Source organism: Prionailurus bengalensis, chromosome A3 (assembly GCF_016509475.1).
Source record: "Prionailurus bengalensis isolate Pbe53 chromosome A3, Fcat_Pben_1.1_paternal_pri, whole genome shotgun sequence".
Classification (NCBI taxonomy): Eukaryota; Metazoa; Chordata; class Mammalia; order Carnivora; family Felidae; genus Prionailurus; species Prionailurus bengalensis.
In genome coordinates, this window is record NC_057354.1 from 16606967 (window position 1) to 16629152 (window position 22186).

Genomic DNA, 22186 nt, shown 5'->3' on the forward strand with positions numbered 1-22186 from the left:
CTGTCCACCTGCCCAATTTGCATCACACACACACACACACACACACAAACATACATACAAATGTGAACACACACATATAGGTACACACACAATGTACAAAGCCGCTGTTATTAGCTTCCAGAGTTACTTTAATCATATACAAGCACCTAGAAACACATTCTCAGTACCCTTTCTCACAAATGGTAACATACTGTACTTACTATTGGCCACCTTGCTTTTTTCAGTAAATAATGTATCTAAAGAACTTCTGTATCTATTCACTTTCTTCTTTCTTTATAGCCATACAGTATTCCACTTGATAGATGTACGTAATTTATTGAACTACTCTCACATTGTTGCATATTTGGGTTGTTGCCAATATTTTGCCATTATGCCAATACCAAAAATGAGTAATCTTGAGGCCATCACTTCTCATATAAGCAAATATATCTGTGGGAAATACTTGCAAAAGGGAAATTGCCGGGTTAAAGGTCAATGCATTTGTAATCTTGATAGATGTTGCCAATTTGCTCTCCATAGGGTTACACCAATTTACTCTGCCTTCAAGCAATGTACAAAGTGCCTCTTTCCCCACAGGGCTACAACAGAGTATATTACCAAACCTTTGGACTTTTGTCAAAGAGGTGGAAAATGGTAGTTTTGTTTCTCTTACGAATTTTAGCATCTTTTCATAAATGTAAGGTCCATTTGCATTTCCTGTTCTGTAAACTATTGGTTCATATCTCCCACTTGTTTTTCTGCCAGGGTTTTGAATTGATTCCTGGGAACTCTATATATTTATATTGTGAGTTGAAAATAACTTTGCCCAATTTTTCATTTGTCTTTCGACTTTTTTAGCCATACAAAAGTTATTTCACATTTTTATATGTGGTCAAATATTTAAGTCTTTTCTTCTAAGACGTTGAGTCATAGAAATGTCTTTCCCACTCCAAAGCTGTAAAGTATACCTTAAAGGCTTTTTTTCTGGTGCCTTTATGGTTTCCATGAGTACATATAAATCTTTGATTTATTTAAAAGTTATCCTTTGACAGGGAAGAAGCTGTGGATCCAACATCGTTTTTCCCCAGATTCCTGACCTCCATCTCAGAACACTGTGTGTGCCCTAGGCTTCTAAGCCTCCATGTTCTCCTCCTGTTTCTCTGGTCTACTTCGCAACCTATTTCACAGTCTTCTCCTCCACTTTGCTTTCAAATATTGGAGCTCAACATTTAAGACTCATTGGTCCTCTGCTCTTCTCTGTGGTTCTCACTATTCTCTTTCTGTCTTTGCAAATTTGATCCTCACCATGGGCTAAGAACTTCCAAGTTCACTTCCCTAGAAGTTCCAGACTTGCACAGCCTTGGACATCTCCCCTGGGAGGAGTGTCTCAAAAGTAACATGTCCAAGTCTGACCTTGTGAAACCTGCACCTCCCCATGCCTTCTCCCACTCACAAAAATGACACCACCATCTGGAAAGTGCACTATGCTAGAAGCCTGGGAGACATCCTTTACTCCTTCATTTCTCTCTCCCTCTAGATCCATCCATTGTCAAGATGTACCAACTTTATTTCCAAAACGGATCCCAGATCCATCCACTTATTTCCATATCCTCTGCTTCCACCACCATAGAGGACAACACCATCCTTCATTTACCCTCCCATGTCTCTCTGTATCCACTCTTGCCATTGAGAGCTGTTAAAACCACTATTTGATCATGTTATTCAATATCAATCTCTCTTTCTCACTAACAAAGCCCAGTGACTTGCTTTGACTAATAGAATGTGATGAATGTAGTCATGTGCCAATTCTCTCCTCTCTCCTTTCCCTCCCTCTCTTTCTCTCTCTCTCTCTCTCTCTGTGTGTCACACACACACACACACACACACACACAATGTCCTTTCAATAATTCTTAGCATGAAGTCAGAAATCTTCAGCAGAAGTCATATTTACAGCCATGAGAGTGGAAAATTCTACCTACAGCCAGGAAGGGTGGACTGAGGAGGTGACATTTTCAGCACCCCTGGAAGAACAAATAGGCATTTGTTGGGTGAAAATGGCTAGGAGATTCCTATCAGAATCCATGCATACAAAGGCATAGAGCTATACATGAGCATGAGAGGTGACCAGAGATTTGTCTGCGTAACCAAAGCATTATTTATGATAAGAAAACCATGGAAATAAGTCCCAGCTAGTTTTATGAAACACTGGTAGTTTATATAGTATCTTAGGTTAGATTCCCTTGAAGTAGAGACTGAGATGGGGATTCCTATGACACTGGCATTCCTTTTGAGAAGTGACTCAGAGGGGACGGGAGGGAAGCAGGACAGAGCAGGGGAAGGAGCCAGGCAAGGAGGCCATACCAGCTGAAGGTCCATGGGGAGTTGTAGAAACTGCTCCCTGCTTGAGATGAGGACCTTCCTGGTCTTCTAGGCCATCCCCCACACCCCTCCCCATTCACAGTTCCCATCTGGCAGAGGCCAATTCTCCAGAGAAGGGGCAGCTGTGAATAGTTACCAGCCAGCATTCACAACAGCTGGGTGAGGGGTGCCCCAGCCTGGTGACGGGAATCCACAACACTCATACTAGGTACTTATAACACCCTCGGAGGCAGAAGTTCTCCCATTTGACAGAAAGCTGACACAGCTTGCATAGGGTTAGAGTGGGCATCTGGCTGGGATGTCCAAGAGCTGACTTTGAATCTAGGTCTGCTGAGCCCACGGCCCAGTTCTTTTCCTCTTCACCCTCATCCCAGGAAGAGGGAGACTCTTCCCAGCATCACATAACCAGGAAACACTATCCTTGTAACTCCTGACCAGGGTCTGCTCTCGACAGGGAGAAAAGCTGATCTCTACCAGGCCTTCCCCTCCCAGAAGCTGCTGATGAGCCAGAGCCATGCCTGAGAAGTGCATCTCAATCTCAGACCACCCAGGCAGGTCTGGTGCAAAAGAAACACAGGGTTCAGGGAGGGGGAAAGGGGATACTGTATGAAAGCTAAGGCAGCCAGGCAGGAGTTTTGTGGAAACTTGCAAAAACCAAACAACAAAGGATGCATTTGCAAAAGAAACTTCGAGCCCCTAAGAGCTGGTTTGAAAATTTTTAAAGGGGGCACAGCTGGCTGATATATACCCCATAGGAACCTGTGTCTCCAATCAAGTTTCTAAATAAAGAAGATGGTGTTTCAGGAGAAGGTTACATTAAAGAGCAGGTTTTTTAACATGACGAAATTGTAAGTTCAGAAGGCAAATGTCTCCCAGAAATGGCTTCCTGCCTATATCCAGAGCTTTGCAAATAAGTGCCCAAGAAACATTTGCTGAATAGGTGAAACTTACATTTAACTGTATTTATAAAATGCATTTTATGCCATTTAGAGTGTTTGTACTCTGAATCCGCTATTGGCAAGGAGACCCTCATTTTGCCCACATGTTTATGTCAGTCCCCCCATGACTAGGACCATATAATTCCTGCAGTTGGTGAGTACCACACCATGACAGGGTGTTCATGTACATATGTGAGTGTGTGGGTTCAGGCAAGCACTCCAGGGAAAAGACTGGATGAAAAAATTAAGAAGTAGGGGTCCTGGAGCCCCACCAAGCCACTGCGGGCTGCATGTCCTGAAGGGGCCTGCTGTTCTCCAGTAAAATCAGCACGAACAACATACCATGTTCCCTGTAGGTAGTAGTTTGTTATAAGACCACGATACTTTTCAGCTCCTCCCATCAAACAGGTGGGATCTATTTCACCATTCCTTGAGTCTAGACTGGCTTTCTGACTTGCTTTGACCAATAGAATGTGCTAGAAGTAGTCATGTGCCAGTTCTAAGCCTAGACCTCAAAAGGTCTGGCAGCTTCTGCTCTTGCTGCTCTGGGAACCCTTCTCCAACCACATGAACAACCTCAGGCTAGCCTGCCAGGGGGTGTGGAAGAGAAGTGAGTCTCCATACCAACCAGCCCACAGCTGACCTGGCGGCCTACAGCTGCCACTTACATGGGTCCTAGCCATGACCGGAAGAGCCATCCAGCTGAACCCAACCAACTGCCAACCCCTGGAACTATGAGCTAGACAAATGTTTGTTATTTTAAGATGCTGAGTTTTGACCTGCTTCTTTTTTAAAATTTTTTAATGTTTATTTATTTTTGAGAGAGAAAGAGAGAGACAGACAGATAGAGCATGAGCAGGGGAGGGGCAGAGAGAGAGGGAAACACAGAATCTGAAGCAGACTCCAGGCTCTGAGCTGTCAGCACGGAGCCTGACGTGGGGCTTGAATCCACGAACTGCGAGATCATGACCTGAGCCAAAGTCGGACGCTCAACTGGAGGCACCCCAGTTTTGACATGTTTCTTATGCAGCAAAAGCCAACTGGCACAGTGTAAAAGTCTAGACTATAATTGCTAATCTGTTCACATCCAGGTTGGCTCATGGCACCAGGGGTACTTAGTTAATCACGGGGAATCCTGATGTTTTCTTTATAAAGTGCTAAGTTAAGGAGACTCTGAGTGACAGCACACGAGACTTAAAGGGATCCTTGGGGAATCCAACTACCTCATTTCACTATCAGGGAAATTTAAGTCCAGAAAAGAGAAGGGGCCACATTTACCCATTACGCAAACCTTTCCTGAGTGCCTTCTACGTGCCAGGCTTTGTAACACATTGGGGGACACAACAGTGAACGACAGACTGGATCCTGCCCTCACGGAGGGCACAGTCTAATGTGGAAACCAGATGTTTACCAAGTCGTCACACAGATAAGATAAGCAGGCCATCACAAACAATGACAAATGCTATGAATTAACAGCACATGGTGCCACGAGAGAGAATCAAGGGGATGGGACCTAATCTGGATTTCAGGGTCACCAACAGCTTTCTGAGAAAGTGGCATTTAGGCTGAAGCAAGTCGGTGGCAGGCGTTGAGTGGGAACGGAGTGTTCCACAGACACAGCAAAGTGATGTGTGGAGCTTTGAGCCCCAGCTGTCCCACTCCCTGGATGAGCCAGTCAATATCCTGAGGCTCAGCTTCCTCATCTATAAAATGGGATTAATGGCAACCTAGTAGTTCTCAAGACTGTTGTGAAATAACCAAGGAAAAGGCTTTGCAACCGTGAGATGCTGGGTAGGCAGGTGAGGGCGCAGCTGTTAACAGCTTGTTGGGGCACTAATTTGCCCTGTGTCTCCTCTCCAAAGGACTGCACTCCCCTCCCAAGCCTGGAGCAGACACGGAGCCCCACCTTCCATTCTCACGGGGGGTATAGCGCCAACACTCTCCATCAGGGTTTAAGCCACACCGATCCCACCATGCTATGGCTCTGAGAGCCAGGGCTCAGCGTGTTAGCAAGATGCACCTGAAACACTGTGAAAGGGCTCAGATAAGATGTTCAGGAGGAAGCTCTGCTCTTTTGAGACAACCACGTTTCCAAGCTGATTATGGACAATTAAATGACTTCAGTGGTCTCTTCCAAAATGAGCATTTCCAGGACCTGGAGTCTTGCTCAGCAGAGTGTCTTTTAGGTTGGCACGAGTCAGTGCAATAGAAAAGCTCTGCAGCAGCACTGTGATTCTCATGTGGTCACAGGCCAAAGAAGGGGCATGGCATGGTGGCCCAAGCATGCACACCTGCCATGGCAGGGGAGGGGGCTGCAGCACCCTGCAGCGGAGCTGAGAGTATCTTCCCTTACTGGCAGTGCGCCCCTAAGGGCAACAGGTCCATGCCTTACTCATCTGAGTCTGCCACTGGGCCTGTCACATAGGAGGGCACATAAATGTTTGTGAACTAATAGCATTCTGGCTCCCCAGCTAGAAAATGTGGGCCCAGCCACCCAATTTGGACTGCCACAACCATCACTGCTGCACAGAGGATGGAAGTCAGCTCCAGGGACAGGCTTGTCCTTCAGCTTGCCAAGTTCCTCTGCACCTTGAGCTGCTGCCACACTGCAGGCACCACTGCCTTAAGGAACCATCCTCCAGGTTGCCACAGTCTGCAGTGAGGACCCTCCCCAGCATCCCAGTCTGCAGTGAGGACCCTCCCCAGCATCCCAGTCTGCAGTGAGGAACCTCCCCAGCATCCCAGCCTGCAGTGAGGACCTCCCCAGAATCCAATCTTGCAGTGAATACCCTGCCTGGTGTCCCAGCCTGCAGTGAGGACCCTCCTTAGCATCCCAGTCTACAATGAGAACCCCCCAACATTACAGTCTGCAGTGAGACCCTCCCCTTATCCCAGTCTGTAGTGAGGACCCTCCCCTGAATCCCAGTCTGCAGTGGGGACCCACCCCAGCATCCCACTCTGCAATGAAGACCCTCCCCAGCATCCCAGCCTGTAGTGAGGATCCTCCCCAGCATCCCAATCTGTGAATACCCTGCCTGGTATCCCAGCCTGCAATGAGGACCCACCCTAGCATCCCAGTTTACAATGAGGACCCCCCCCCCATAACATTCTAATCCGTAGTGAGGACCCTACCCTGTACTCCAGCCTACAGTGAGGACCCTCCCCAACATCCCAGCCTGCAGTGAGGACCCTCCCTCGCATCCCAGTCTACAATGAGGACCACCCCCCCAACATACCAATCTGTAGTGAGGACCCTCCCTGTATCCCAGTGTGCAGTGAGGACCCTCCCCAGCATCTCAGCCTGCAGTTAGAACCTCCCCAGCATTCCAGGCTGCAATGAGGATGCTCCCGGATGAAAGAAAATTTAACTTCTGGAGACCAGACTCAGTGGAAATTCATATTCTAGCTGGCATCTGGGACTCCCAGAGGGCTAGGGACCAGGACAGCCTTGCCTAAGGATGACTCCGTTTCCTTCAAGAGCAGGGAGGACTGCAGAGGAAGCCTCTGCTCTCCTCCCTGTGTACCACACCCCACGATCCCCCCCCCCGCCCCAGTGGCACTAGACAACTCTAGGTGGGCAGGAGAACTCTGTGTGCCTTTTCATGGGTGTGTGTGCCTCCGTGCCAGTGTATGTGCCATGGGTGCTGCGTCGCGGCAAGAGGACTCACTACAGCTGAAAACTTCTCCTCTGTGCACCGGGAATGTGGGTCACACCTTTTGAGTTTTACCAAGTTTTCAAAGGTGCTCACTTTAAGCCAACAGTAGCCAGGTCAGTGATCTATGGAAAATACTGTAGTCCCAGTTGGACTGTCCCTTTTAAGGGGACTTTTGATATTAATCATTGTGAGAGAGGACAGTAGTGGGCTATGCCCCGCTGCTCTGCACCATCCCAGCCCCACCCTGGAGCAGCTGAGCTCCAGCCAGCTCCAGGCTGGACCCCCACACAGGGAGGGTGGAGCACCCACCTGGCTGGTCGATAGCAGCTCTGGGTTCCCGTCACTCATCCCCACGTAGGCACTGTCACCATCAAACTGGAACAGAGAAAGAGAGAGAAGCGGGTCTGAGTAAGATTTTCAAGAAGGCCCCTGGAGAAGCCCAAGTAGGTCAGGGGACTGAATACACTGAGGGGCAAGGTCTGTCTGTGGGGCCTAGAGAAGCAAAGTTCCAGCCCAAGATGCTCAAATCCCATTTCAGCAGGATTCCCTCTGGGGTGAAACGAGCAGCCCCTGTCCTGTGGCCCCTGTGGGCTTGGATTAGCACCATTAATCACAGTTAGGATGAAGAGAGGAAAACCCTTCTGCCCTGTCCATAGATGCAGCGGCTGTTCCTTGTCAGATACTGAGCTCCCCTTCCCTCGAAGTATGCAAATATCTCTCTTGGTCAAAATGACATCAGATTATCAGCTAGAGCTAGAATTCCACATGATGGAGAGAGACTGAGGTCTTCAGAGCCCTGGGGGTCATGACACTTCCCCCAGACATGACCTCCAGGTCTTACCATCCTAAGAAGCTTTGCCCCCCTCACATTTGCCCTTCAGGCCACCCGTGTTCACAGGCAGAGAGGACTGTGGTAGAGACCACACATAGAAACTGCAATCCTGTGTTCTGAGAAGCTGCCAACTCTGGATTCAGGAAGATCTCCCTGCAGTAGGAGGAAGATATAGTGGGAGAAGTGTGGGCTTTGGGGCCAGTGGCTGTTTCCCCTGATGCGTGATCTTGAGTAGCGGTCTGAACTTCTGAGGTCCCTCATCTGTTTAATGAGGATAATGACAGTAGTCTCCTCTCCATGGGGTGCTTCACGGAAACGTGGAGCACTTAGCTCATTTCCAGTAAGTTCTCTTCCATCGAGATAGGTGTCTTGGATCAGGTTCCCTAAATTTGGAGCCTAAGACCAGGATTCAAATGCATTCGATTTTTGAGAAGTGCTCTTTAGGAAACTATGAGGGAGGGAAGGAAGCAGGACAGGGCAGTGGAAGTACCTAAGCAAAGATACAATCTCAGCTGGAGGCCTGCTGTAGCCTGATCCCAGGGGGGCTGTGGGGCATGAATTGCACCACGGAGTTAAGTCAGTCACTGGCTGTGGGCTGCCCTTAGGGGACAGGGGAAGGTATAATCTTTTGAACAGGGCAGTCCCCATTTGACCAAGGACAGTTCCCCAGAGAATTGTGCCAGCTGTGAGCCATTTGCAGCCAATGTTCCTAGCAGATGGGAGATTGCTGTGGAGGCTAGTAAAGGGATCCTGTGTTCTGGGTGGGGCCCCAATGGCAGCTGGCCATTTTATTTTAATTGAAAATTTAATTGTTTTATTAGGTTATATTCACATGGTTCAAAATTTCCAAAACACAAAAAGCAACAGAGTGAAAATTCTGCTTCCCACCCCACCTCCCAGCCATCCAACGCTCCTCTCCAGAGGCTACCACTGTACCTACAAGCTTCCTTTATATCCTTTCAGAGATGGTCCACATATATACATATTAGAGCAGTTTCTTTCACATAAATGGCAACATACTATACACACTGTTTTGCACCTCATTTTTATCCTAGCAACACATCTTGGGAACTTGTTTATATCAGAACATAATTCTGTCTTCTGGTACCTAGTATTCCATAGTATGGATATAACAGATATATTTAACTAGGTGAGCTCACGGGCAATTGAGCTGTTTCTAGTCTTTCCCTATTCCAGCAGTGCGCTCACGAATCATTTCGCATGGGTGTGAGTTTATCTGTAGGATTAGTTTGAATAATAATAACAGGTCCAACTGTGTGTGCATTTGTAATTTTGATAGGCATCGCCAAGCACCTTCATGGAGACTGTAAAAATCGACCCTCCCACAATCACGCACAAGACGTCTGGACCCTTGTCACTCAGAGAGGCTTTCCTCAACAACTGGCTCTGATGCCAGCCTCCTACCTGTGTGGGTCCTGCGAGCCTACCACCACTATCCTTCCCGATTCCTTTGCCCTGCTCTACCTCATTCTTTGCTCCATAGACCCTTTTACTTTCTAGCGTTCTATATCATTTACTTATTTACCATGCTCGTGGCTTATAGTAGATTCCCCCTATTAAAACTGAGGCTTTCAGAGGTCAGGGATCTTAGTCTTGCTACCTCCTAAGCACCTAGAATAGTGCCTGGCACAAAGCAGAAAGTCAATTATTGCTTGTTGAATGAATGAATGAATGAATGAATGAATGAAGCAACCATTGTACCATTCATATTGTCTTTTCCTAGTGCAGTCTCCCCATCAAGGCAGTAGGATTGATGGCTATTCCCAAATGTCTTCCCGGCATAGGGACGGGCAGAGTCCCTCAGTGACTGCAGGATTAACAAAAGAAAAGGCTGCAGCATGCCTAGAGCCCCAAATGCAGGGCTCCATCCACCACATTGCACCTTGAGCTCACACTTCAAGGCCCTGCTCAGAAATCACCTCCTCAGGAGGCCTGCCATGCTCTCGCCTCCTCTGGCTGTCTCTCTTACAATACAGATTGTCTCCACATCTGTCTTCCGCCCCAGAGTGGGAGCAGCATGGAGGCTAGAACTCTGTCCGGTCATCTCCAAACCCCCAAGCACCTGGAACAGGCTGGCATCAGAAGGGACTAAGCTCTTGGGTACTTTCTGATGTGTCACCATGGCCATTTGTTACTTTGATAAAAGTAGAACGTTTTTCAAAACCACACGTAATTTATAAGTATGTCCTAAAAGAAAGAATGACTAGAAATGGAGGGGGACTAGAATTTAATCAGATATCTGAAATATTGATAAAGCAACAGTAATCAAACAGTATGGCAGAGGTTAAAAATACAGGAACATGTATCAAAGAAGCAAGGGAAAGCTGTCCCCCCAAAGCCCGAGAAACAGCCCAGTTATTAACTGCTGACTACAACGGAATCACCACAAAAGGAGGAACCCGTCTGCTCTCCCCAATGCACACAACAGGCGCTCAACAAATATTTGGTTAATGAATGAATATGCTTGGCACTAAGCAAAATACTTTCCATAAAAGATCTTATTTCATCCTCAGAACAACCCAGTGAAAGCAGGTATTATTTTCCCTGTTTAAAACCAAGGAAACAGGTTGGAAGGATTAGCAGCTGCCTCAAAATTGCACACTTAGTGACAAGCTGGGCTTCACAGCTTCTTGACAGCTTCTTCACAGCTTCTTGTCTGCTTCTTTGGTTTGGTTTCTCCCACTAGGCTGGAAGGTCCTCAAGAGGGGGGATCGAGGCTTTGCTGCACCCCACTATGGAACCAATCATTAGCCTGGGCCTGGCACATACTAGGTGGCACACAATAAGCATGTGTTAGTGGTTCAGAGAGGGAGGCATTATCTGCAGTGAGCCGTGGGGGATGGCTCTGGGGACATGAGGAGAGAAAACCCTGGATTTTGATGTGTGTATTCTGGAGGATGCAAGGGGGTTGGCCCGTGGACCACATGAGGTCACCAGAGCCTGCCTCTAGGGGTTTATTCATTCACTTGTTTATTCACCCAAGAAAGAGCTGCCCCACACCAAAGTAAAGCTTGCTTCTTGCTTTCAAGGGACCTGAGAAGTTGGCAGAGGTTCCCAAGGCAGGGCCTGGGTCAGCCTCTGGTTACTCCCAGGTGTCTTGCAGGGTCCACTGGGAGCACACGGCACTTGGGACCTGGCTACTGAGCAGCCAAGAACCCGAGGTGGTGGTGGGGTGGGGGCGTCTGTCCTCTGCTCCCCCCCTGCCATCCAGTGTTCCACCATGCCAGACTTCTTGCAAGGAGGAAGAAGGAGAGAGGATGATCCCGAGGGTCCCAGGCTTCCTCTGGCTTGGCCCTCAAGGTCCTATGGCCTGGGGCTTACCTCCTCAGCCCTTTTGGGGAGGTTGCTTTCTGGGGGAAAGAACATGTAAGCCAAGGGGAGAAGTCAAAGGGCAAAGCAGGGCTACTTCCTCCTCTGTGTGCACAAGATCGTGAATGCCCACATCGACAGCCACCACACAGCAAATGCTGAGTGTGTATGTGGACACAAGTGAACACAATGGACGCAGCGTGCCCAAGCATGGTGACCACATACACACCACAAACCAGTGGGGGAACCATGTCACACACAACACAGCATTCAAGAATGCACTTAGTCACACACGTACCACATCCATGGGTAACACAAACCAACACAGAGGCGTCTACGGCACAAGCATGGGACTCTTTACATGACTGAACCACAATGCCCACAGGATGCACACACGGACAAGAAACGGTGCCCAGATGTGTATAAATATACATTCACCTGCAGCTGTATAAATAGAACTCACATAAATATGCACACAAACATATAAGGCATAAGCATGTAGACACATACACAAAGCAAAGATACACAAGAACTTAAATTCTGTGCATATTTCACAGTCTATCAGTCCCTCAGCCAAATATTTTTTTCACACGACACAGCCTTCTGTATGCTTTAAAATCGGGGAGTGGGGGAATGCAGGGGAAACAAGGGCCTAAGAATTTCCACGAAACGCCAGGAGAACATCCTCTCACCACTGACTGGAATAGATTAATTTTCCCCATTTCATATTCTAATTATAATTCCTTTTCCCATCGCCATCTTCAGTCCTCATTACAGCTGGAAGATTGTTCTGCAAAAGCCAGACCTTCATCTTCTCTTCCCAAGAGTTTTGTCATGGAAATGAGTTTTGGAATCTGAAAGGACCCACATTTTTGCAAATATCGAATGTGTGGGGATAACCCTTTCATGACGGCCACCAGGGACTCTGCTCACAGAGGCTTCTAAAGAGTCTGTATCTCCCCCCACGCCATGTGGTCCCTGGGCAAGAGGGGTTCCTGGGCTCCTATTCAACAGCTCTCCCAACCTAGATCCCATTTTTATCTTTAAGGACACTTAGCAAATAGGCAGCCAAGGTGAAAGGTGGGAGGCCTGATCTTAGAGTCAGATGATGCCAGCTCCATCAGCACTACCCTGAGCAAGTGCCCTAGCTGCTCTGTGCATCAGTTTCCTCATTCCTATGACCCACAGAGTCACTGATTCATATTAGCTGTAAATTAAATACCTGTGGGATGGACAAATGAGATAACTTGATGGATAAATGGATGGGAGAAGTGAGGGAGTGAAGGATAAGATGGATGGATGGATGGATGGATGGATGGATGGATGGATGGATGTCGATGGATGCATGGATGGAGGGATGGATGGATGGCTGATAGATAGTATAGATCAGCACAGTCTAATAGGAATATAATGCAAGTCACAAATGCAAGTTACATTATATCATTTTAAATTTTCTAGTGGTCACAGTTAAAAAAGCAAATACAAATAAGGGAAATTAATTTTAATGACATGTTTATTTAACCCAGTATTTTTACCATACTATGCGTGTGATCAACAGAAAAATTGTGAATGAGATGGTGTACAGTCTTTTTTTTTTTTTTTGGTACTGTCTTTGAAATCTGGTGTGTATTTTACATTATAACACCTCTCAGTTTAGACTTAGTCACACTTCAAGTGTTCAAAAGTCACATGTGGCTGGTGGTTGACATAGTGAATAAAGAAGGAAATAGTTGTAATGGGTAAAATGAGTGGATGGATGGTGGGTAGGTATATAGGTGGGTCGGTGGGAGGGAGGGATTGATGGATGGATGGATGACAGGTGCGTCGAGAAAATAAGTGGTTTGGAGGAATGAATGGCATCGATGGGCCAGTAGGTGGATAAACAGATGACTCAGTGACTGGATAGCAGATTTAGAAGACAGGACATGCGGGAGGGTAGGAAGGATGGATGGATGTGTGGAATTTGTGATGAGATGGGATGCTGGGGTGAGAATGAAGAGGTAGGTGTGTGAGGAGATGCTTGGAATGGTGGGTGAGACAGAGAGATGGGTGGGATGCCTGGTTTGATGGAATGGGTTGAATGGGTGAGTGAGATAGATACGTGGGTGGATAACTGTATCTGGTATTTCCTTCTCACAGGAGCCACACTTTCCCCAGACAATGTCATGGCTTCTTAGGGTTATAACACAGCACTGACTCTCAAACGCTTATCTTCAGCCAAGTTACCTCCAGATTCTGACATACAGTCTCCCTCTGGACATCTGGTCCATGAGCATGTCAAATTCCACACACCCCACACTGAACTCATGACACGGGCATGAACTTGCTCTTTCTCCAAGTGGTCTGCCACCGTGAGAGAAGATGTCACCCTCTGCACAGGACACAGGCAGTACCTCCAGGATGACTCTGGACCCTGTCACTCCTATGTCCCCCTAATCCAAACACCCACAGTGTCTTTGTGCTCAGCTACCCCCACTCCCAATCCACCCTCCACCCTGGCTATCACTAGTGATCACTTCAGTGCTCAGATCAAAACACTGCAGTGACACCACATCATTAGCTGTGCCATACAGGACCCTCCATGACAACTGCCCCTGAGCCTCAGCTCCCACAGTGTTCCCTAAAGGTTGCAGGAACCTCCAGAGCCCCTGACTTTACACACATTGTCCCATAGACAGTGTGGAGCATCCCCCTCCTCCCCTTCTCTACCCACTGAAATCCAACTCTCCCTAGGTCTTTTGTTGCTGGCTGTGTGCTCCACCCTTAGTGGTCTTGCTTGCTCTGTAGACTTGCATTCTTGGGCCCAACCATAACGCCTCCATCCCAAGTTGCTCTGGTCTTAATTCAACTTCCACATGTAGTGTGGTACACTGGGCAACAGCATGGATTCCTGAATTGGAGTTTTACTTCCACCAGTAACCAGTTGTGTGTGACCTTGGATTTAAACTATTATGTGCTAAACTCCTATCCCTATATCAGCCACAACCCCCTCCATCTAGTACAGGACCATGTCTCCTATGTCACTGAGGCTGTTAGCTACCCCTTCAAATCTCTCCCCTCCCCGACACTGTTGACAGCTCACCCATCCTGACCTCCTTCCTTTCTGTCTGAAAAGGTGAAGTATCTCCATCCTGTTCAAGGTCAACTCATTCACCTCGACCCCACTCTCCCATGTCTTCCCTCATTCACTCTTACTCTCTGTCCTGGGTCTAGGATCTAATTTAAATATGCAGAAGCAAAATGAAATCAGTCCATGCCCTTGTATATCATATATTAAGCACCCAGAAGGTACCAAGTAATGAACTTCCAACCACTGAGTATTTACAATAAATAAAACTTGTCACAAGGCACAGAAATGTAAAAGCAAAGGGATTCTGAGGTTACAGAGGGGGCAACTGCTGTTTATTGAACAATGTCTAGAGAGTGTATACTATGTGCCCAACATAGTAGTGACACACAAGGCACCCGGTAATGATTCTGACACAGTCCCTGCCCTCAAGGAGTCCCCAGTTCTATGGAGAAGTTTCAAAGAATAAAATGTTCCCACTCTCTAAATCTGAGAAAGACAGGCGGTTCTGGTCCTAAGATGGGAATAAGTAACTATACAAACTTGTTTGAAGCCTGTCCCAATTGGTCAGTGACAGCTTCTCATTCACCCAGCCTCTGGAAGTCAAGCAATCAATGCCAGTCTTACTCCAATAGCCACACGTCCACCTCTGGGGCTCAGCTAGTCCCAGAACCTCCTGCTTATGAAAGTCCCTCTACTCTAGGACTCTGTGCTTCCCCGGAGCCCTACAAAGCTCAGCTCATGCTTGATTTGGAGAGACTAACATTGCAAAGTACGGCAATGAGTTTTCAGCACTCCAGATATCAAGTAATGGCTTCTTCTTTGATGAATGTGACAATGGCAGGATAAGGTTATCACAGGGGAGTGGAAGCAAGGAAGAAGGCCTCTCAAGAGAGGCGTCCTGAAAAGGTAACTTGGAAGCTCCATGACAGATGACACACAGGAGCTGGAGAGGCAAAGAGCAGGGAACACGGCATCCGAGGCTGCTGCGAGTTCAGGCCCGTGAGCACCTACCAGACCTCATTTGAGAGCTGTGCCTGGTCATCGCTAGAACCCTCCCAGAAATGCCAGGGCTGCATGACCAGCCCTGTCGTAGAGATGACCAAGGCAGGGGCTCAGGGTGGCTGGAGAGCTTGCCCAAACCCACCCAGCCAGTTCTGAACCTGGCCTTGACTCCAGGTACCAAAGCAACAGTTGTTCTATAGAAGCTCTTCCCCCTGCTCCCCACTCCCACACAGAGACACAGATCAAAGACCAAGGATGCACAGCCCCCAGCACAGCCCATAGCAGACACGGAGAGATGCACCTCACAGAGATCTAAAGAGGAAACAATCAAAGCAGCTTACACTGCACCTGCCTGCCCCCACGTCGGGCCGTGAGAACACTCCTTCTACACAGATAAAACACGGCTCAAAAGCTAGAGGCAGCGAATGTGGCAGCTGCACCCTGGGCCTGCCGAGAGTGCGGTTTTACGTGGCAGAATCACAGAGAGATGCACATCAGGACCAGGGAGACATGAGGGCGGGGCAGAGAGGCACAGGGCAGATGGAAGGGGGCCAGCGATAGAGCCTCAGGCGCAAATGCACTTAGAGAAGCATGATAGTGTTGTGGTTACAAACATGGGCCCTGGTGCCAGGCTGCCCAGGTCCAAATCTCAGCCTTGCTCTTCAAGCTGTGTGACTTTTTAACTAAGTTACTGTGTCTCAGTTTCCTCATCTGGAAAATGGGTATGACTATCATTTTGATTGAATAAGTCAATATACAAAAGTACTCAGAACATTGCCCGGTACACAGAAAGAACTCAATAACTGTCAGCTATTACTTATATTTAATCCTCAGAACAACCCTGGGAGGTCGTTGTAACTACCTCTATTCCATAGGTGAGGAAACAGTGGGGCTACATGCAAACCTCTGAGGTCTTAAACATGGGAAAGCCCCCTAAAGCCTCTACCTGCCATACATAATTTGAAATAAAATGTGTAAACTAAAATCTCTAAGAGAGTCTGAGAGCTGATTCTTTTCCATGATGATGACTTTCATGCTTTGTTTCTAAATATCAAGTATCATTTCTCTCCAAAAAAAGTTTTTCTCCTTATTGGTGTACCTACATTGCTGGGCATAGTGCACATTCCTATTCTGCCCACTGAGAAATCCAGCACTATGACTGGCTGAGAGGTTAGGGGATCTGCCCAAGGCCACACGGCCAGGATATGGCAGAGCTGAGTCTGTAGTCCAGGCTGCTGATCCCCTAAAAGCCTATATTGGCTTCCCAGCCCCACCGTTTCCCAGCTGTGTGAACCAGAGCACAACTCTGGGCCTGGGGCCTCATCTACCAGTAAGGGGAAACAATGCCCAGTGGGGCTGGGAGCAGGCTTGTGAGCAAGCCCAGTGCTGTGGCTACTGCAGGCCCCTCCTCCCCACTGCTGACAAGAGTTGGCGTGGATGGTGCTTCCTGTTTCAGTCATAATATACATCGAGAGATAGCATAAAAAGACAGTGATCACTACAACTCCCGTGGTGGGGTTACCCAGCACCTGCCACCTCTGGGAGATAGAAGTCAGTGTCCCCATTTTACAGATGGAGAAGCAGACCCTTCTCAACTGGCTCCAGCCATTCTCCATCTAGACCTGTGCTGTCCAGTATGGTGGCCACCAGCCACATTCGGCCCCTGAGCACTTGGAACACAGCTAGTCCAAATTAAGGTGTGTGTTAGTATAAAATACACACCAGTCTCAAAGATTTAGAACAACAAAAGAATGTAAAATGCCTCATCAATATGTTTCTATCGATTATGTGCTGAAATGGTAACACTCTGGATGTATGAAGCTACCTAAAATATATTGTTAAAATTGACTTTACCTGTTTCTCTTTACTTTTTTTATATGTTTATTTATTTTTGAGAGAGAGAGAGGCAGAGAGAGGGGGACAGAGGATCTGAAGTAGGCTCCACACTGACAGTAGACAGTCCGATGCAGGGCTTGAACTCACAAACCATGAGATCGTAACCTGAGCTGAAGCTGGATACTTAACTGACTGAGCCACCCAGGCGTCCCCCATTTTTCCTTTTTTCAATGTGGCTACTAGAGAATTAAAATTACAAATGTGGTTTGCATGACATTTCTGCGGGACAGCACTGCTTGAGATGCAGCCACTCTCTGCTGTAGACCCAGAACCTTGGGGATAGAAGAGTCCACATCACCAATAGCTGAATTCTCTGTGATAGATATGGGGAAACTGAGGCCCATAGAGAGTGACTTAAGGCAAGAGTTTGGGACAGAGGCACACCACTCATATTTTACTTGAGTTCTAGGTACTGGGTTACAGCAGAGAATAAAACATGGGGCAACCCCCCAGCCCAGGGGTGACGTGGTGGGGGTGCAGCATTCCTTGCTCGGCCAAGCCCTCACAGACCGGGGCAGCTGGACTCGGCACCAACCCTCCTCTCTGCACAGTCAGCTCTGATCACAGTGCTCAGAGACTGCAGGCAGGAAGACACACGGGAGCTCCCGCTCCAGCCCAGAGCAGAACCACCTCAAGACCCCTGGTGAGTCCCACACAGGCCATCAGCCAGCTGCGGCTGCCAGGAGAGCCGGATGGACAGGGCAGCCCAGCGGGCACAGCATGGCTGCCTGGTGGGCCGGCGGTGGCTTACACACCATCCGCGCTACCGCAGATTTATGGCAAAAATTATCCTCTCTCTCAGCTCCATTTAAAGCCATTTGGAGCTCGCTCCCATCCCCGATTATAAATCTAATTGCACATTCCAAACAGACAAGCGCTCATTAAGCTTTAATTATGCACATGTTGTTTTCAACAAACATTTTCATTTGGCCGCTGAGAGGGGTAATGTTTCCGAGGGGACTGCAGACGCTGCCTGTGGCTGGAGAGAGCAAGCTGGGAAGTGGGTCAGGGTGTGGTCAGATAAGGCTGTCCAAGGGCAGGGCAAGGACCCCATCAGATCTGGCTCAGACTTGGAGGGCCTCCCACCGGGCTTCTGTGGCAGGAGATGCCGGCGTGCGTGTTCTCAGCTGGTCCCACCTGCACCCCTCGTGCGCCCACAGTCTCCTCTCAGCTGGCGCCAGTGGGCCTCTCTGGGGTGGGAGGAGGGAAGACAGGGACCTGAACTCCCAGCTCGGAGCTGCATGCCCTCCCCAACCCAGAGCTGGTGTCTTCAAAGCCTCCGCTCGGCCCTGCCCACGCTGCAGTGGAGCCATCTTTCTCCAGCACAATCTTCTCTTCCCTCATCCGCTCACTCATTTCTTCTATAACTATTCCCCGAGCAGCGACTTGAGCTGGCAGTGAGGGACCAGAGTAGGTCAGGAAAGATAAGGCCCCTGTCTGGTTCTGCCCAGGACCCTCTCCTTCAAGTCCCACCCTCCCCACCGGGGCAAAGTCTTTGAAAGCACTTGAAAACCTGCCCCCTGCCAACCCAACCATGCTGGTGGCCTCCCAGCCCTCATTGGGGCTCCTCCCCTGCTCTGCCTTTCCAGGAGGTCTCACACACACACCCAGGCTCTGCACTACTCCCACCCCAGCCCCAAACCTCTCTTCCCTTCCCTTTCTTTGCACTTAACTCCCACTCACTCCATGCCGCCCTGTCCGGGAAGCCCCCAAAGAGACTGGCTGCCCTCTGCTTCGGGCACCATGAAAGCATTTATTGAACCATAACACCATACTCAACTATTTCATGTCTGACTCCTAAGACCAGCCTGTCCCACTTTTTCCCAAAGCACTATCTCCTCTGGAGGGAAAAGGAGAGGCACCTGTTCGCTGTGTGGCTTCCAACAATACCTTCCTCTCTCCGAGCCTCACTTTCCTGTTTTGTACATAAAGGGTTTGAATGGGTGAGGTTCTGTGGGTCCCTTAAGCAGTTTGGTTGGTTTTAACTTTGGTGGTTTGTCCCGGAGTTTGACCTTCCTCTTCTGCCAGAAGAGGGTCCTGAAATCACCAACCTACCTTCAAACGTTCCACCAGGACCCTACAGAGCAGGGGAAGTTTGCCAAGGCAGGTCAATAGTGCACACAGAGATGTGGGGGGACAGGGATGGTGCAGAAACCCCAAGGCTGCTCCTCAAAGACCTTCTGGAAATGCAAGCAAGTGATATAAATGTGTTTTAAAATGGATGTCAAGATCCATTCAACATCTGGTGGCTACCTGTGGTTTTAGGGCAGGGTCCCGGGAATAGACCTTGAGAGTGAAGGTAGGAGTTTCACTGGGGGGCACCACAGGAAAGGCAGGGAGGCAGGACTGGGAAAAGGGACAAGTTGAACTGTGATAAAGTCACATCAGAGGCAGCAGTCTGTCCACAGGAGAGCTCTGGAGCTGGGGAAGCTCAACAGGAAAGCTATATTCCCAGGTGAGCCAGCCTTGGGTCTCAGGCTGCCCCAGGGGAGGGGGAGAAGCTTGGGAAAGACCCCCTCCTTCCACAAAGGCAATACCCAGAGAGGCGACAGCAGCCACCACTCTCAACGGACAGCGGAATGAGTGTCTCAGTTGAGGAGGGACATGGGTGACTTACGATAATGTCTGCTACTGCTAAGAGCATTTATTTATTGGGGTACCTGGGTGGCTCAGTCAGTTGAGTGTCCCACTTTGGCTCATGTCATGGTCTCACGGTCTGTAAGTTCAAGCCCCACGTCAGGCTCTGTGCTGACAGCTCGGAGCCTGGAGCCTGCTTCAGATTCTGTCTCCCCCTCTCTCTGCACCCCCCCCCACTCATGCTCTGTCTCTCTCTCTGTCAAAAATAAACATTAAAAAAATTTTTTTTTAAAGAGAGCACTTATTTAACTAATTTGTGCAACATTTACACAGTGCTTGCAGAAGCCAGGCACTCCTTTAATCGATTTGTAAATTTTGACTCACACCATCTTCTCAAGGCTCCCATTTTACAGATGAGATAACTGAGGTTCAGTGAGGGTAAGTGGCTTGCCCTAGGCCATACAGCTGGTAGGTGGTAGAATCAGGACTCAAACCCAGAAAGTCCACCTCCAGGGCCGATGCTCTAACAGTTAGGCTGCTCCACTTTTGTGGTATTGCCCTGCTATGCTGCAAGGGCAGAGCTGGCCAATCCCAGTCTCCTCCCCAGAGGCTGGGTTGCGGTCAGCGGTCTAGAGCCTCAGGTTGCCAGTACTGCCAGTATTCGTGCTTGACAATTATCTTTCCTCCGAGCGGTTGGGAACAAGTCCCAAAACTGATCCTTGCCAAAGACAATTAACCAGAGGCCACATGAGCGTGTGTTGGGTGGGACTGGGGCATGGAGTGGGGGGTGGGGCGAGCAAGTGCCTGAGACAATGAGCAGCAGATGATTTGGGAGATATTTTCTCCCCGGCTCTACAAAACAAGCCCTCAATCATGCCACAAAGGGCTTGCATTGTTGGAGGGGAAATATGTCTCAACGACAGCGTCGAATCGTGGGACGGTTAAAAAAAAAAAGGAAGAAAAGAAAAAAAAAATCTTTTGAAATAGTAATTTGACCTAGAAAGGTTTTCTAGGTCACCTGAACTTGGCATTTATGCATCTAACCCCAAAACCTAACACAGACAAAGTACCAAGTTCACTTCCTTCTGTCAGTACCAGATAACACAGGAAATGATATTTGTAAACACTGCTGCTTCATTTTTTAAGGGCCGTCTTAAAACCAGCCTTTGGACTTGGGAGCTGAGAACACTGGTGCCGTGCAGCTCTGGAAGCCTGCAGCCCTGAGTTCACTCACTCCCAGGCTCGCACTCAGCCAAGTGGCCCTGTGGCCAAGGGAAGGACTTCACCTGTCAGAGCCTCAGGCTTCTCCCCCATAAAATAGGACTGGAGCTGGCAGATTGGGAGGGCAGCCTGGCCGCATGAGGGCACACCAAGGTGCCCTAGAAGGCTGCATTCCCACCCCCATCCCTCTGTTCTTGACAACTGAACCCTTATACACCAAGTCTGGGCTCTCCTGAGGTCCCTGAAGCACAGAGGCCAGGAGGGCAATGGTGGAACCTGTGTCCTAACAGACCTTTTCTCCCCAGAAAACAGAAAGAGACAGTAACCCAAACTCCAAGGCACAGCATATGCCAGTGAGTTCTTCTAATTCATCATCACTTTATAGCCACCCAGTTTAAGATAAATCAAGGGCCTCAGAGACCTTCTCCTTATCCCATGGAGAAACCGGAGGCCAGAGCTAGTAGATGGCCTACAGTTATCGGCAACAGCATGCTGAGGGTTACAACCACTATGTTACTAGCTCCCCTGAGCCTGTGCCTCCAAAAGAAGCCAGAGTTAGCCCGGTTGTCCTCAAAGCTGAAGGTCATGGGGATTATCCTGCCTTCCCCAATCCCTGATCTGAGTACCTATGATGTACCTGACCATGTGCCAGGCTCTGAGGACTAGTCACAAAAATGATCCCTGGGGATGCTTGGGGTCCATAGGGAGTGCAGGCACCAGCACTGGTGATGGGGGAGTGGGGGTGGCAAGGCACTAGATTGAAACAGGCCAGATGAGAGCAGCTGACACACACCTGTCAGACAGAGGGACCACAGGGAGCAAAGGCAAGGCAGCTGGGAGGGGTATACATGAATGATGGGAGGCGGGAGGGTGTCTATAAATCACTGAGGTGGACTGCAGTGCAGAGGGGGCAGGAGGAATCAGCATTCACTGAAAAAAACAGGGATAGTTTGCAGCAATATTCCTAAATGAAGAGTAATGGACGAGTGCCTCATTTGGCCGGAGACTAAAACTTTCTGTGAAGCAACAACCAAAGGAGAATGATAATGATGCCAAAGGAGAACTTTAAATCAGTGCAACAGAAGAGAAAGTGCAGAATCAGACCCAACTCTGTATGAAAATGTATGATGGGGATGCTTGGGTGGCTTAGTCAGTTAAGCATCCGACTTCAGCTCAGGTCATGATCTCATGGTTTGTGAGTTTGAGCCCCGCATCGGGCTCTGTGCTAACAGCTCAGAGCCTAGAGCCTGGTTCAGATTCTGTGTCCCCCCCTCTCTCTCTGTCCCTCCCCAGCTTGGGCTCTCTC

General features: G+C 48.7%; 1 protein-coding gene across 5 annotated transcripts in view; it reads right to left on the reverse strand.

Annotated features, from left to right (window-relative positions):
* TOX2 (TOX high mobility group box family member 2) overlaps positions 1-22186 on the reverse strand; it is a 136444-nt gene that overhangs the window by 77205 nt on the left and 37053 nt on the right. For 4 of the 5 annotated variants that reach the window (XM_043602327.1, XM_043602329.1, XM_043602326.1 and 1 more), the window contains exon 2: positions 7262-7327. The exons of the other annotated variant lie outside the window; for it this stretch is intronic. In XM_043602327.1, the coding sequence (XP_043458262.1) occupies positions 7262-7327 (66 nt within the window). The remainder of the gene's footprint in view (positions 1-7261; positions 7328-22186) is intronic. 5 annotated transcript variants of the gene reach the window in all.